We start from the raw sequence: 13,331 nt of genomic DNA, 5'->3' as shown, positions 1-13,331 counted from the left end.
GTTGGGATAAGCTAGTTTATATAATAGTTAGTGGGGAGGTAGGGGCCTGGGGGGAGCATGCATTAGGACAAAATGAAGCCCTGAATAAAACAATAACTAATTAAGCTGTCATAAATTAATAAAAAAAAAATTGGCGAGAGTAAGATGGGAGAGGAAGGAAAAATGAGATGATGACACGTGGAGGGTGATATGCGCAAAGCACATGGGACTGATGGGAGTGGGTGCTTGCAGACACGCTCGCTTGCTTGATTGACGGCCAAACACAATCACAACAAATGGGCGGTCGCAGAAGATTATGGAGTCTTTGTTTGTTTAAGAGCTGTGTTTTAAGAACTAGCCAGTTAGGTTTGGAACCTGTCAACTTAAGGGCTTGTTTGGTGAAAAGCCAAAATCAAGACAATAGATGGCAAACGTGCTTTTTAACCTTACTTTTTCATGTCATTTGTCGTCTATTTTAACATTTGGTTCAATTTTCCTTTTTCTTTTTGTTATTTTTTTCTGTTAATAAAACTGAAAAAAGAAAATGAAGGTGTATTTGATGAATATTTAAATCAATTCCTCTAATTTTGGAATTGATTATGATTATATAAGCTCATTTATTGCGCCGATTAAGAGAGTCCGGACAAATTTGTTAATTGTAATACCACATTAAAAAGCAACATTTCTACTGAGTATTAATTTAAAATTGAATGGGAGATTATCATATTATCTTCCACATTGCATATTTAAGATGTTACAACAAAACAGTGAATTACATGAGTTGCAATTAAGAATAAGATCTGCCAAACAGGTCTTAGAAGATAATTATCTCCGCCGGAACACAGTGGCCTAGATCTTGAATGTTTCATGGAATATATGTAACATTAAACAAATTAAAGAGAAAGTATTTTGTCTTCACTTGCTTTCTCGTTGATATTGCTTTCATTTTAGTTAGGTTTAGGTGGGTCTCCTTAAAAATGCCTCTTTGAGTTTACTTTTTGAGTGGGTAGTTGGCTAATCCATAGGGTATCAACCCATGTGGAAAGAGTTAATATATACTTAATTTCTATTAATTTCTGCCATACATACATGGTGACCAAGTCTCTACTTTACTATTTTTCTAATAACATGTAACAATTATAGCGAAAAGTAATCTTAGGGATTAGTCACCCAACTTTAGCCACATTTTTCAGAAAATACGATGATTTGTTTCCTTAGTGCCAAGGACCTTTCCAAAGAAAAAGAAGTTATGTATGCCATAAACTTGACAATTAATTCTTCCAAAAGTTGTCATATAAAGTGTGTGAATGTACCAATGGGCCTTTGGTTTAATGGGAGAAATCTTACACTTACAATAGTGAGTGCAAGGATTTGAGTCACTATAAAAGCTTTATGAAGGTTAGTTTCAGTAGTCCTTCAATTATCAACTAGTTAAGTGGAGACAGTCTTCCCCTTATGAAATGTGAGTAAAGTATGCACTCCTCGAATATTAAAGAGTTTAAAGTATCTGAGCAAATACTTCAGTGTATCAATATATGGCGGTACGAAATGTGAGTAAAGTATGCACTTCTCGAATATTAGAGAGGGTTTAAAGTATCTGAGTAAATACTTTAGTGTGTCAATATATGGCGGTAGTCTCAGTTGTATAGTATGATTATAAATATTAATTATAATGTCTGATGTAATATCAGTAATAATCTGTATATAAGAGAATTCAAAAAAAAATGTGTGTGTGAATGTATCTCTATATATAATGTCACTTGGGTGACATTTGTTTCGACATTTATAAAAAAAAAAAAAGTGATACGTGTTTTAAATATGGGCACACAAGTGACATTACTTTAAGTTTGTCGTTAAAATTAATAGATTTAGGTAATGAAAATTCAATTGACAATTTTGCACCCCATTAGTTAATTTATAATTTTTATTGAGAAACAATTTTTTTATGGAGAAATAGAGGACAAGAAGATGAACAAGAAACAAAGAAGAAGAAGAAGAAAGAACCGAGAAGAAGAAAGGAAAAAAAAGAATAAAATAAAAAAGAGAGAGAGAAACTGAGGAGTTTTCTTCTTTTTCCATCTTTTTTATAGATATGTTGGTGTATTGTTGAAATAAAACTTTCATTTAAAAATTAGTCATCTACAAAAATTATAAATCAGTTAGGGGGGGGGGCAAAAATGTCGATTTAATTTTTAATACCAAAATCTGTTAATTTTAACAGTAAACTTAATGGAGTGTCACCTAACCCAAATAACATTAATTTATATGTATATCTACTCATTTAAATTTTTTGGTAGAGCAATTTTGGTAGAAAACAAGAAAATTCGAAAATGTACAAAGGCATCATATACCCCACATGTTTATGGCAAGAGAGACACAATAACATAGGTAGTGGGTATACATGAGCTCACCGAATGGAAAACAGAAATAGCATATAGGCTTAATGTGCATGTGGGGGGGACCCCAAATAATTATAAGACACATATTCCTTAATTTCCATGCATATATCATCAAGGTATGGGATCAGAAAGACGCTGCTTTTTTTTTTTATAATAATTTTTCAGAATTAATTTTCATGATATGAGTATGACAATGACGAACGTACCCTAAAGACTTTTCTCCAAATAAATAGTGGAAAAAAGGTACCCCCAACCTACTACATTGGGGAAATTTGAGAGCACAATCCAATGGGATAGTTCTCATTTTTTTGTTGAAAAAGGGGACAACAAAAAAAAAATTTGAAAAATGAAAAAAAAGGTCGATTATTGAAATTCGATCATGATTCAACTTAATTACCTTGGGAAGTAAACCCATAATCAGTCTCGTGTGAGGTAACCAATGCTTTTACATGGTCAAAGCTTCGATCACATGCAATGTTATATAAATGCAATGGGAGACGATTAATAATAATGTGTAGGTCCATTTCAAAATAATAATAATAATAATGTGTAGGGGTTGTTTGTACCTTTTGTCAGACTCTTCCACAGTGTGGGGAAATGAATTCAAGAGTTCTCATATAGAGAATTCATTATTCATTATAAGTCTAAGGGTAAATATTTGTGTAATTATTATATTTTAATTTAAGTATTTATGTAGTTTTTATATTTTAAAAAATATATCAAAATATTTTTAGAATTAAATATATTACATTTTTACTCTTATTTTTTTCTTTTCTTATATAATAACACCCTTAATTATAATAATATTCTTGTATTAATTAACTTGTCTGTAAAAATGTTAATTAAAAAATTAACTTGTAATTATTTATTAGCAAATTAACTAATAAATATTAGTATAAAAGAATTAATATTTTTTGTTCACGTGCAATAATCTTGCTAATAATTATTTGAAAATAAATTAATATTAGCTAATTTAAAGCACTTTTCAATATCCTTGTAACAATCTTATCACTAATTATTTTACAAAAAGTAATTTACCAAATTAATTCTAAAAGTCAAATAATAATATAAAAGTTTGCAAAATTTTATGTTACTTTTAATGTTAATTTAGTAAATTGTCATTTTCTGCATTAATATCTCCAAGAATATTGTCATAAGAGTATTATTGTTAAAGAAAAGAAAAAAAGTAAAGATATGATTGCAACATACTTAACAATAAGGATGTTTTGAGATATTTTCTTAAGTATAGGGATAAATAGACACTTAATTCAAAATATAAGAACTAAATAAATATTTAACTTATTAATAGGTGATATAGCATGTAATGTAATGTAATTTTCAAAACTACTTTTAAGTGGATCCCAATTTTATCATAATTTTATTAATTTTTGGTGGAAGGTATTTAGGGCAAATCTGGGCTATACCCCAGCCAAATTTTGAAAAAATTGTTTAATGCTTTTACCATATAATATTATTAGCCTCTATCTTACATGCATGTAAGATACACTCCCCTCACATGAATAGTGTGTGGGTCCCATACATACACTATTCATGTGAGGAGAATGTATCTTACATGCATGTAAGATAGAGATTGCCAATTAACATATATTATTTATAAAATTAGTTACCACTGTTATATTTTATAAAATTGCCACAGTAATATTTATAAGTTTATCAGTCAATTTGTTTTAGAAACTGTTATTTTTCCAACACTCCATTTTATTCTAGAATTTTTTTGTTTTAAATAAGCTTGTGATGACCAAATATTTATCATTCATATGACTTTTAATTCTTTAATTCTTTAAAGTTGGGGACTATTTATAATTTTTTAAGGATACCGTACCCTACAACAAATAATTAAAAAATATTAAAAGTTAATAAATTAAAACCATATAACGATGTCAGGTTATAGGTTATGGTGCACATAAGGTATCATAATCACATCTTTTAAATTAATTTTTATTGTTAAATAAACTATATTCACAAGGTGTTTCTCAAACTGAAAAAGTGTCAATATTTTTATTGTTAAAATAAAATATTAGTTCAAAAGAAGGCAAAAAAGGACATTTTGCAGGCAAAGGGAAAACGTGAAGATATGATATCTAGGGACTAGGAAGGGCATGCAAATGCAGAAGGGAAAAATGAATGAAAATGCAATATATTTGTAACACGAGACGAGATAGATCCTTTCGCGGCTCCCACAGGATTTGCTTCTTGTTTGCATGCCATCTTCCTTCCTTCCGCCCCTCAATTATTTACTTTTCATGCACTACTGGCTAAAATTCTGTGTATCTTTTTTAGATGCCGATACCATCATAGAGATATTCCATAATCTCTAATTTATTGGGAACCCCGACAACAGTCCTTTTTCTTCTTAGTTAATTGTTGTATTTTATCAGTGAGTTATCATGGCATGTTGTTTTATTGCTTCTTCTTCTTTTTTTTTCAAATGTGAATATAAAGTCTTCCAAAACATCGACGAAAAACTCTTTTTAATTTAATTTTTAAATATTTATTTTCTTATTATATAAAAAATAGAAGAGTTAAAAAAATAAAAATTATCTTTCAAAAGACTTTTCAAATAAAACTAAACTTTATATTATTTAATTAAAATTTTCTTTTATTAAAATAATACCAATTATAACATTTTTCTGTCTTCAAGAATTATGAGATAAAAATAATATAATACTAAATTAAAAGTTCTAAAAAAATTCTAAATAAGAATATTATTCAAATGAGATTTGCATTTTTTTTCTCTTTAATATTGAAGAAAGAATGATGATCTTAGTTAAAAAATCTCATTTGAAAATTCTTTTTGTGATGTAACCCTTTAAGTAAGTAGTAAAATATAATTTGAATAGTTTTTTTTTTTTACGATACTCTTACTCTTTTCTCTAAGAAAAATTGCCCTCTTAATTTATTGTAAACTTCGTTTCATTAGATTGTGATCAACATTTGATAATCTATCAATTTGATCATAAATAGTAATTTATTGTCAAAATTTGATAGATCTAGATCATAAAAGGATACTAAGTGGTAATCTTCAAATCAATATACCTAACTTTGCTGCTTTTGCCCTCAATCTTATGTAAAACTTGCCTTAATTATTCTAAAACGTATGAAAGAATGTTACTAGATATCATAGCACGAATTAAATTGACATGGGGTTCTGAAATAGTTTCGAAAATTTTCTTGAAATAAGATGTTCTTTTTTTTTTCCCTTTTTTTTTGGATTGTAAGTATTATCAATTTTTCATTCATACAAGCGCTCGTTTTAGTGTGTTAATCTATAAATAATGTTAAGCCTACAAAACTCTCAGTATAAACTGATATGGTATTAAAATATTGGTTGAATTAACACACTATTTTAATATATTTAATACAACTTTTTCACCTTTAACTAAAATATAAGTTGCTGCCTGTACTAAGAGTGAATTATATGGACTCAATTTCCTCCAAATATATCGGAGTAGTTTCCTTCTCGAAAAAGAGAGCATTGTCTTTTATTTAGGAGCAGTAATTTGGGTTCCATCACAATGAAAATGATTTCGATTGGTTTCAATAACTTCTTGTACAAATAAAACTATTTTATATTTAATATAATAACTTTTTTTCCCCTAAAATATAATTGCATGTTGGTTGCTCTATAGGATATGGAACTTCGAGTCTTGGACTCAAAAGGCCATTGTTTTGGGCTTGTATCTTTGCGCTGTTTCAATGGGGGGTTTTATTTGATACCCATATACCCTTCAAAATTCCGAGTGTAATCACAAAAAGAATCAGTGCGGTGGTTCACTCAGGAGTTGAACTATTGGCAGGGATGGTAAAATTATTCCCGAGCTCACAAATTTGCTCAAATCTACTCGTTAAAATTCATCTGTTGCGAGTAATTTTATGGGTTAAGAGCAGATTTAGTATTTTCAATTTAAATCTACTGCAGATTGTGGGTAAGTTTTATATTAAAAAAAAAATTGGTAGATACCTGCACGGACCACCGCGGACTTGTATTTTTTATTATTTATATTTAAATTGAAGTTATTACTCATGACTTCTAATTCCTAAACCTAATCGCTCACTACAATAGCATACCCAACTCCTTCAAGAGTGTGTGTGTGTATATTCCCGGTCTGGTCCAATACAGAAAGAACTTATAATCATAACATCGACTCAATTACAAATTATAGATTATAAGCTCATGACACACGCACACGCGCGCGCGCGCGTGTGCGTGTGTGTGTGTGTTAAGTTTTTAATAAGTAGAAATTTTACCATTTTTAAGTTTACTATTACTGCTATCTTATTTTAATTTGATTAATTTTATTTGTTTTGCTTTAATGACTTGAACTTAATAATTGCTTATTAAAGTTGGATTTTTATTTGTTTAATTAATTGTTAATGGTAGTTGTCTATAATTTTTACTCGTTAATATTGATTAAAAGATGGAGTAAGGCACTAATTTTAGTTGTGATGTTGGTGTAGGACAAAAATATTTTTTATTATATTGATATATTTTATGTATTTGTTTTAATTTTAAAACTTTTATTTCTCATTTACATTGATAAAATTTTGAACTGAGTATTTTATATGAATTTTTAAGGTTATTATTATAAATTTATAGTTTGAATTGTATAATTTGAATTATTATGTATTATAGAGATTTTTTTTAATGTTTGTGATTTTAAATTTTGAAACCCGCAAAAGATTTGCTGTGGGTTGTAGATAAGTTTGGTAATTATTCAAACTTGCAGTGGGCATGTTTGATAATTTAAACTTTGCAACTGGGAGTTTGATAATGACAAATACGCAACTGGTACTTATTGTCATTCCTAACTATTGACACTCCTTTATTATTCTCATAAAATCTCTACTATTATAATTACATTTAATAACAAATATAAAGAGAAATAATTATGTTTGTATTTTCTCTCTCGCTTTAATTTGTTTTATTTACGCATGTATGACTTTTTTTTCTCTTTCAATTTATACAACTGGTTTACAAACTTAAAACATTAATCTTTCTTTCTTTTCATAATTATTATTTTTAATTTCGGAGAGCTAGCGTTTTAATTTTATAGAAAGACAAAGTTTGAAAAGAAGAAGAAAGGTACCAGTTTTACAAGTAAATTTTAATTTTTAAGACAGAAAATATCTGAAAATTGAAAATTTTACAAATGAAAAAAGTGTTTATTTAAAAAAAAAATATGGACAAAATGGTAATGATGATGAGGAGAAAGTTAAGGCTGATGCACGTGTGGTGTTCATTGTAAGCCTAATAATGAATCAATAATGGCAAATATTGTGATTGGAAAACAAACGACTATATAAAAAATATAAGAAAAAATATATTTTTTAATATATGTAGATGTTCTTATAACATAATAATGAGATGTTCTCATAACATAATAATAATTATTTTATATGTGTGTGTGCGCGAGTGGAAGAGAACAAAAAAGGGATATTTTTAGTATTAAGTAGGGTAAAATTGAAAAAAAAAATTAGGGGCTTTAATAGAAGTTTGCAGGGCTGCCAATAGTCAAACTCCTCAATATTTAGAAAACATCGGGATTATGGGTCCAAGCCCAATCTTTAGAAGACCCAATAACTTCTCTAATTCGCTAGATGAAACGACGTAGCAATTTCCTCCACTTACTTTACGTATCACCGGCTTAGGCTTCCCTTCGCTGCTCGCATCAATTGAATGGCTGTGTGGAGACCGGAGAATAGATTAGAACTGCAAAAAGCAACTTCACAAATTCACTCTAGTATCTCAGTCTTCAAGGTATGAGTTTCATTTATCTTGAATTAATGAAAATTCAATGAACTTAATTCATATATAAATGGCTACTCTTAACTATTTCACTTGTATGTAACATCAGAACTACCGTTCGTACTTGCTCTTCAGTAATGTTTCCCTATCTGGGTCTATCTCTTTATTAGTAAATTTGATAGAAAAATGCAACCTTTAAGTGTGTGGCCATTAAAAGGTGGCTTTGCTGCAGTGCCTCAGTTGCATTTTGATGTTGTTTCTTCTAGTTTTTTAAGCACAAGAAATAGGAGGAGAAAAAAATGGAGTCTCGTTGAATCTGTTTGTCACAGTAGAAACACTGGCTTCTTGTTAGTTTCGAGCAATTCAACGTTTAGTTGTTGTGGGGTGTGTTGTAGGAGCATTAAACTTGATTCAAAATGTGAGTTTCTATCTGGGTTCTCTAGTCACAAATTGGTTCTCTTTTGTGAGCCAAAGAAAAGTTATTTCGGTGCGTCTGTGATGTTTGCTTGGTCAATGGAGCAACAAGAAATTGGAAATGGCCTCCTTGTAGAAGAACCAAACTCTGCAGATGGATTGTTGGTGGAAACCGAGAGTGATATTGTTGATTATCGTAGTGTTCATAGAGTAGAAGATACTGGTGATAATGGTAATCAGGTAGAAAGCGAAGAAGTAGAAATTATTGGTGAGAGAGGAGTTGGGAAGCAGAAGAGTGGTAGAGTTGATGTTAAGGCACTGGCACAGAGTTTATGGCACACGAAAACGGCTGATGATGTGGAAGAAGTTCTTAAGGACATGGGTGAATTGCCACCTCAAGTACACTCAAGTATGATTAGAGGTTTTGGTAAAGAAAAGAGAACGGACTGTGCGATGGCTCTTGTTGAGTGGCTAAAGAGAAAGAAGAGAGAAACTGGTGGTTTCATTGGTCCTAACCTTTTTGTATATAATAGCTTGTTGGGTGCAGTGAAACAGTCTCAAAAATTTGAGGAAATGGATAGAATTATGAATGATATGGCTGAGGAGGGGGTTAATCCTAATGTTGTAACCTATAACACTTTGATGGCTATTTATATAGAGCAAGGAGAAGGTACCAAGGCCCTCAACGTCCTTGAGGAGATAAAGAAGAAGGGCCTTACACCGTCCGCTGTATCCTATTCTCAGGCCTTGTTGGCTTATCGAAGAATGGAAGATGGAAATGGAGCTTTGAAGTTCTTCGTTGAATTAAGAGAGAAGTATCTGAAAGGTGAAATTGGAAAAGGTGATGATGAAAATTGGGAGAACGAGTTCGTTAAGCTTAAGGACTTCATAATTCGTATTTGCTACCAAGTGATGCGCCGTTGGCTTGTGAAGGATGAAAACCTAAGCACTAATGTGTTAAAACTTCTAATAGAAATGGATAAGGCGGGGCTTCGGCCTGTTAAGGCAGAATATGAGCGCCTTGTATGGGCTTGTACCCGTGAAGAACATTATGTTGTTGCCAAAGAATTCTATGCTAGGATTAGAGAAAGGCATGATGAGATAAGTTTATCTGTGTGCAACCATTTGATTTGGTTGATGGGGAAGGCTAAGAAGTGGTGGGCGGCTTTGGAGGTCTATGAGGATTTGTTGGACAAGGGACCAAAGCCTAATAACATGTCATATGAATTGATTGTTTCTCACTTTAATATACTACTTAGTGCGGCTAGGAAAAGAGGTATCTGGAGATGGGGTGTTAGATTGCTCAACAAGATGGAAGAAAAAGGCCTTAAACCTGGAAGTAGGGAATGGAATGCAGTTCTTGTTGCCTGCTCCAAGGCTTCAGAGTACAATGCTGCTGTCCAGATATTTAAGCGAATGGTTGAAAAAGGTGAAAAACCCACAATTATCTCCTATGGAGCGTTACTCAGTGCCCTTGAAAAGGGTAAGCTCTATGATGAAGCCTCTCGTGTGTGGCAACATATGCTGAATGTCGGCGCGGAGCCAAACCTGTATGCCTACACAATTATGGCTTCAATTTTCACCGCACAAGGAAAGTTTAACTTGGTTGAGCTGATCTTTCGGGAGATGGCTTCATCTCGTATTGAGCCAACAGTTGTCACATACAATGCAATCATCAGTGCATGTGGGCAGAATGGAATGAGCAGTGCAGCATATGAATGGTTTCACCGAATGAAAGTTCAAAACATCTCTCCTAACGAGATCACTTATGAAATGCTGATTGAGGCTCTTGCAAAAGACGGTAAACCAAGACTTGCATACGACTTGTATTTGAGGGCTCGGAATGAGGAACTTAACCTCTCTTCGAAGGCTTATGATGCGATACTCGAATTCTCCCAAGTCTATGGAGCAACTATTGATTTAACTGTTTTAGGACCTCGGCCACCAGACAAAAAGAAGAAAGTTGTAATTAGGAAGAATTTGTCTAATTTCTGTCACTTTGCTGACGTTCCAAGGAGAAGTAAACCCTTTGATAAAAAGGAAATTTACACCCCACAAACAGAAAGAAACCAATTGTGAGAACTTTAATCTTTACATGTCCTTGTTTTAGCTTGTAATGACAGGAAGTTGAATTTCTGTCCTCATTATCCAAGCCTGTTTGTTTATATATACAAAATGATTGTGGATGTTGACTCAGATACATACCAAATACTATCATTTTGATGACTCTCTTAAGTTTTTGCTTGTGGAAGCTGATAAAATTCAACTCAGTTTGTTGGTGATTTTAGAGTCGAATTTCAACGTTGTGATGAGCGTGAACCCAAGCAAAAGGTGACTGACATTTAGATAATAGGTTCCAGTAATACTGCTTGCCATTGAATCTCCTTTTTTAGTGAAATCCATTGTCGCCAAGACTGGCCCTATTTTGTCATTTATGGCAAAATGACAAAATCTGGAAGGCTGAGGCTCCATGCTAGGACTATTGAATGGTTAAATGGCAACCCATTTGTTATTATTGCATGATATCATCACAAAGCGCCACATTGAGGATCAAATCCAGATTTTTTTTCTTATTTTTTTGTAGAACTTTTAACACGTTCGATTCTCTCATAGTGGAACTGTCATGTGCTGGTTGGTGGGAATTTGTCCGATAAAAAATTCATCCTTTTTGCTGACTTTTTTTTTTTTAAGTCTGTTATACACAGATATTACTGACATTACATCAGACATTACAATTAATATTTACAATCATACTATATAACTGGGACCACCATCATATATTGACACACTGAAGTATATGCCCAGATATTTTAAACCCTCTCTAATATTCGAGGGGTGACTGCTCCACTCACATTTCGTAAGGGAGAGACTGTCTCCAGTCAATTAATTGATAATTGAAGAAGAACTGAAACTAACCTCCATAATGCTCTTATGGAGGTTCGAACCCTTGCACTCAACATTACAAGTGCAAGGCTTCTCCCATTGGACCAAAGGCCCATTGGTATCCTTTTTGCTGACTCAAACACCAATGTTCGTTTATTACACTGGAGATGCACCAATGAAATGATTGGAAATTGCAGTGACAACCCGACTGACTCTTTACCCATTATTTAAGTCTAAACTATATTATTTTCTTTAATGATTAATTGTTGGCTGGCAATTGGCATTACTTAAACAATATACCTGCCGTGTTTCTTACTCATCATGGATTAAGAAGTTTCAAGTTTCATTGTTGGATGGATCGTGGAAATTAATTTGGGCCCCTCGATTTCCCATATTTTACTTTGGAGGTGAAATGAAATTGTACGTGAGTTGTTGGGAAGTACACATATAACCACTTTCAAATTTCAAAGTCATTAATGACCATACTGCCAATTTTCTTACAAAGATAACCATAAAAGGACACGACTGTTGAACCATAATCCCCTGATGGTGTATTTTCTTCTTAGATTAGGGAATGGAATGGAAATGGTTCCCATTTCTTATTAATAGTGTTTGCTTGCTAAAAATAATAAAAAAGAATGTAAATCGATTTTGGATAACGTTCATAAATTTAGGAATGAGAAATGGAAATCTCATTTCTATGGAGAGGTGGGAATCCAATGAAAATGTGAAATGAAAAAAGGAAGTGAATTAACACTTTTACTCTTAAATAATCTAAAAATTTCTTTTTCACGCCATACTAATAATGATGATGATAATGATGAAGTAATTAACAATAATAATATTAATATTAATAATAATTATTATAATATTACTATCATTATTATTATAGAAATAATGATAATTATTATCATATATTAATTATTACTTTTATTACAATAATTGTTGATATAATTATAATAGTAATATTTATAATAATAATTATTTAATAATCGTAATAACAATAATAATTATAATATAATAATTGTAATAATAGTAATGGTAATAATATTTATAGTAAAAATATTTACTCCTTATTTTGTTAATGAACAAATACATAATTGTAACTAAGGGTATTTTAGTAACTTAAAAAAATTCATTCTAATTTCAAAATAAAGTAAACACATCCATGATGATATAGGTCATTTCGATTCCAATTGTTGCACCTCAAGTAAAAAACTTATTTTTATTCTTATTCTTTATTTCAATTTCAATCCAATTCAATTTTTGCCCATTCCAATATGGGAGAAGTAACAGCATCATCAGTCTAATATCCTAAAATTGGTTGAGGCAACATTGGGAGGGAATTGCAGTAGATATCCCCCATTCAAGCCAAAAAAATTACAAATATGCCTTGACTTAGTTGACTCTTTAATTTTGCAAACATATATTTAAAAAATTGAGAAAATAATAAAATGATCATCAATCACATAAAATTATTCTACTTTGTACTAACTTCCTTAACTTTGTTTTTGACTTTCTCAACCTCATACTCGGCTCACTCGACCTAGCACTTGACTTACTTAATTACTTGAGTCTTAACCTTATAATTGACTTGCTTAACTTCCTACTCAACTTATTTCTAAATTATTTTAAGTCACTAAAAAAAAGCAAACAACACAAAAATGAGTGTTTAATCACTAATTTGATGGAGTAGTGTGTGTTCATGAATTCTTTTATGAGTTTATGATTGGTGGACCTTGTCTTTGAAATGCGAATGGAATTGTGAGAGAGAATATATTATGGAAAAGATAGAAGATGAAAAGTATTGAAGGAGAAACGATTTAGCAATATATAAAAATATATGTTTTTTCTGTGGATATTTCTACTTTTCTTTCTATGTATAATGG

At 31.2% G+C, this 13,331-nt stretch overlaps 1 protein-coding gene across 1 annotated transcript; it reads left to right on the top strand.

Annotated features, from left to right (window-relative positions):
* The first annotated feature begins 8,013 nt into the window (after positions 1–8,013).
* Positions 8,014–10,755, top strand: LOC102623218 (protein LOW PHOTOSYNTHETIC EFFICIENCY 1, chloroplastic). Its single transcript, XM_025095265.2, has 2 exons — positions 8,014–8,157; positions 8,255–10,755. Exon 2 carries the CDS (start codon positions 8,332–8,334, stop codon positions 10,636–10,638), a length of 2,307 nt encoding a protein of 768 aa, XP_024951033.1. The 5' UTR covers positions 8,014–8,157; positions 8,255–8,331; the 3' UTR covers positions 10,639–10,755.
* Positions 10,756–13,331: the final 2,576 nt, after the last annotated feature.

Source organism: Citrus sinensis, chromosome 2 (genome assembly GCF_022201045.2).
Source record: "Citrus sinensis cultivar Valencia sweet orange chromosome 2, DVS_A1.0, whole genome shotgun sequence".
NCBI lineage: Eukaryota > Viridiplantae > Streptophyta > Magnoliopsida > Sapindales > Rutaceae > Citrus > Citrus sinensis.
This window is presented reverse-complemented; position numbering and strand designations above follow the sequence as displayed.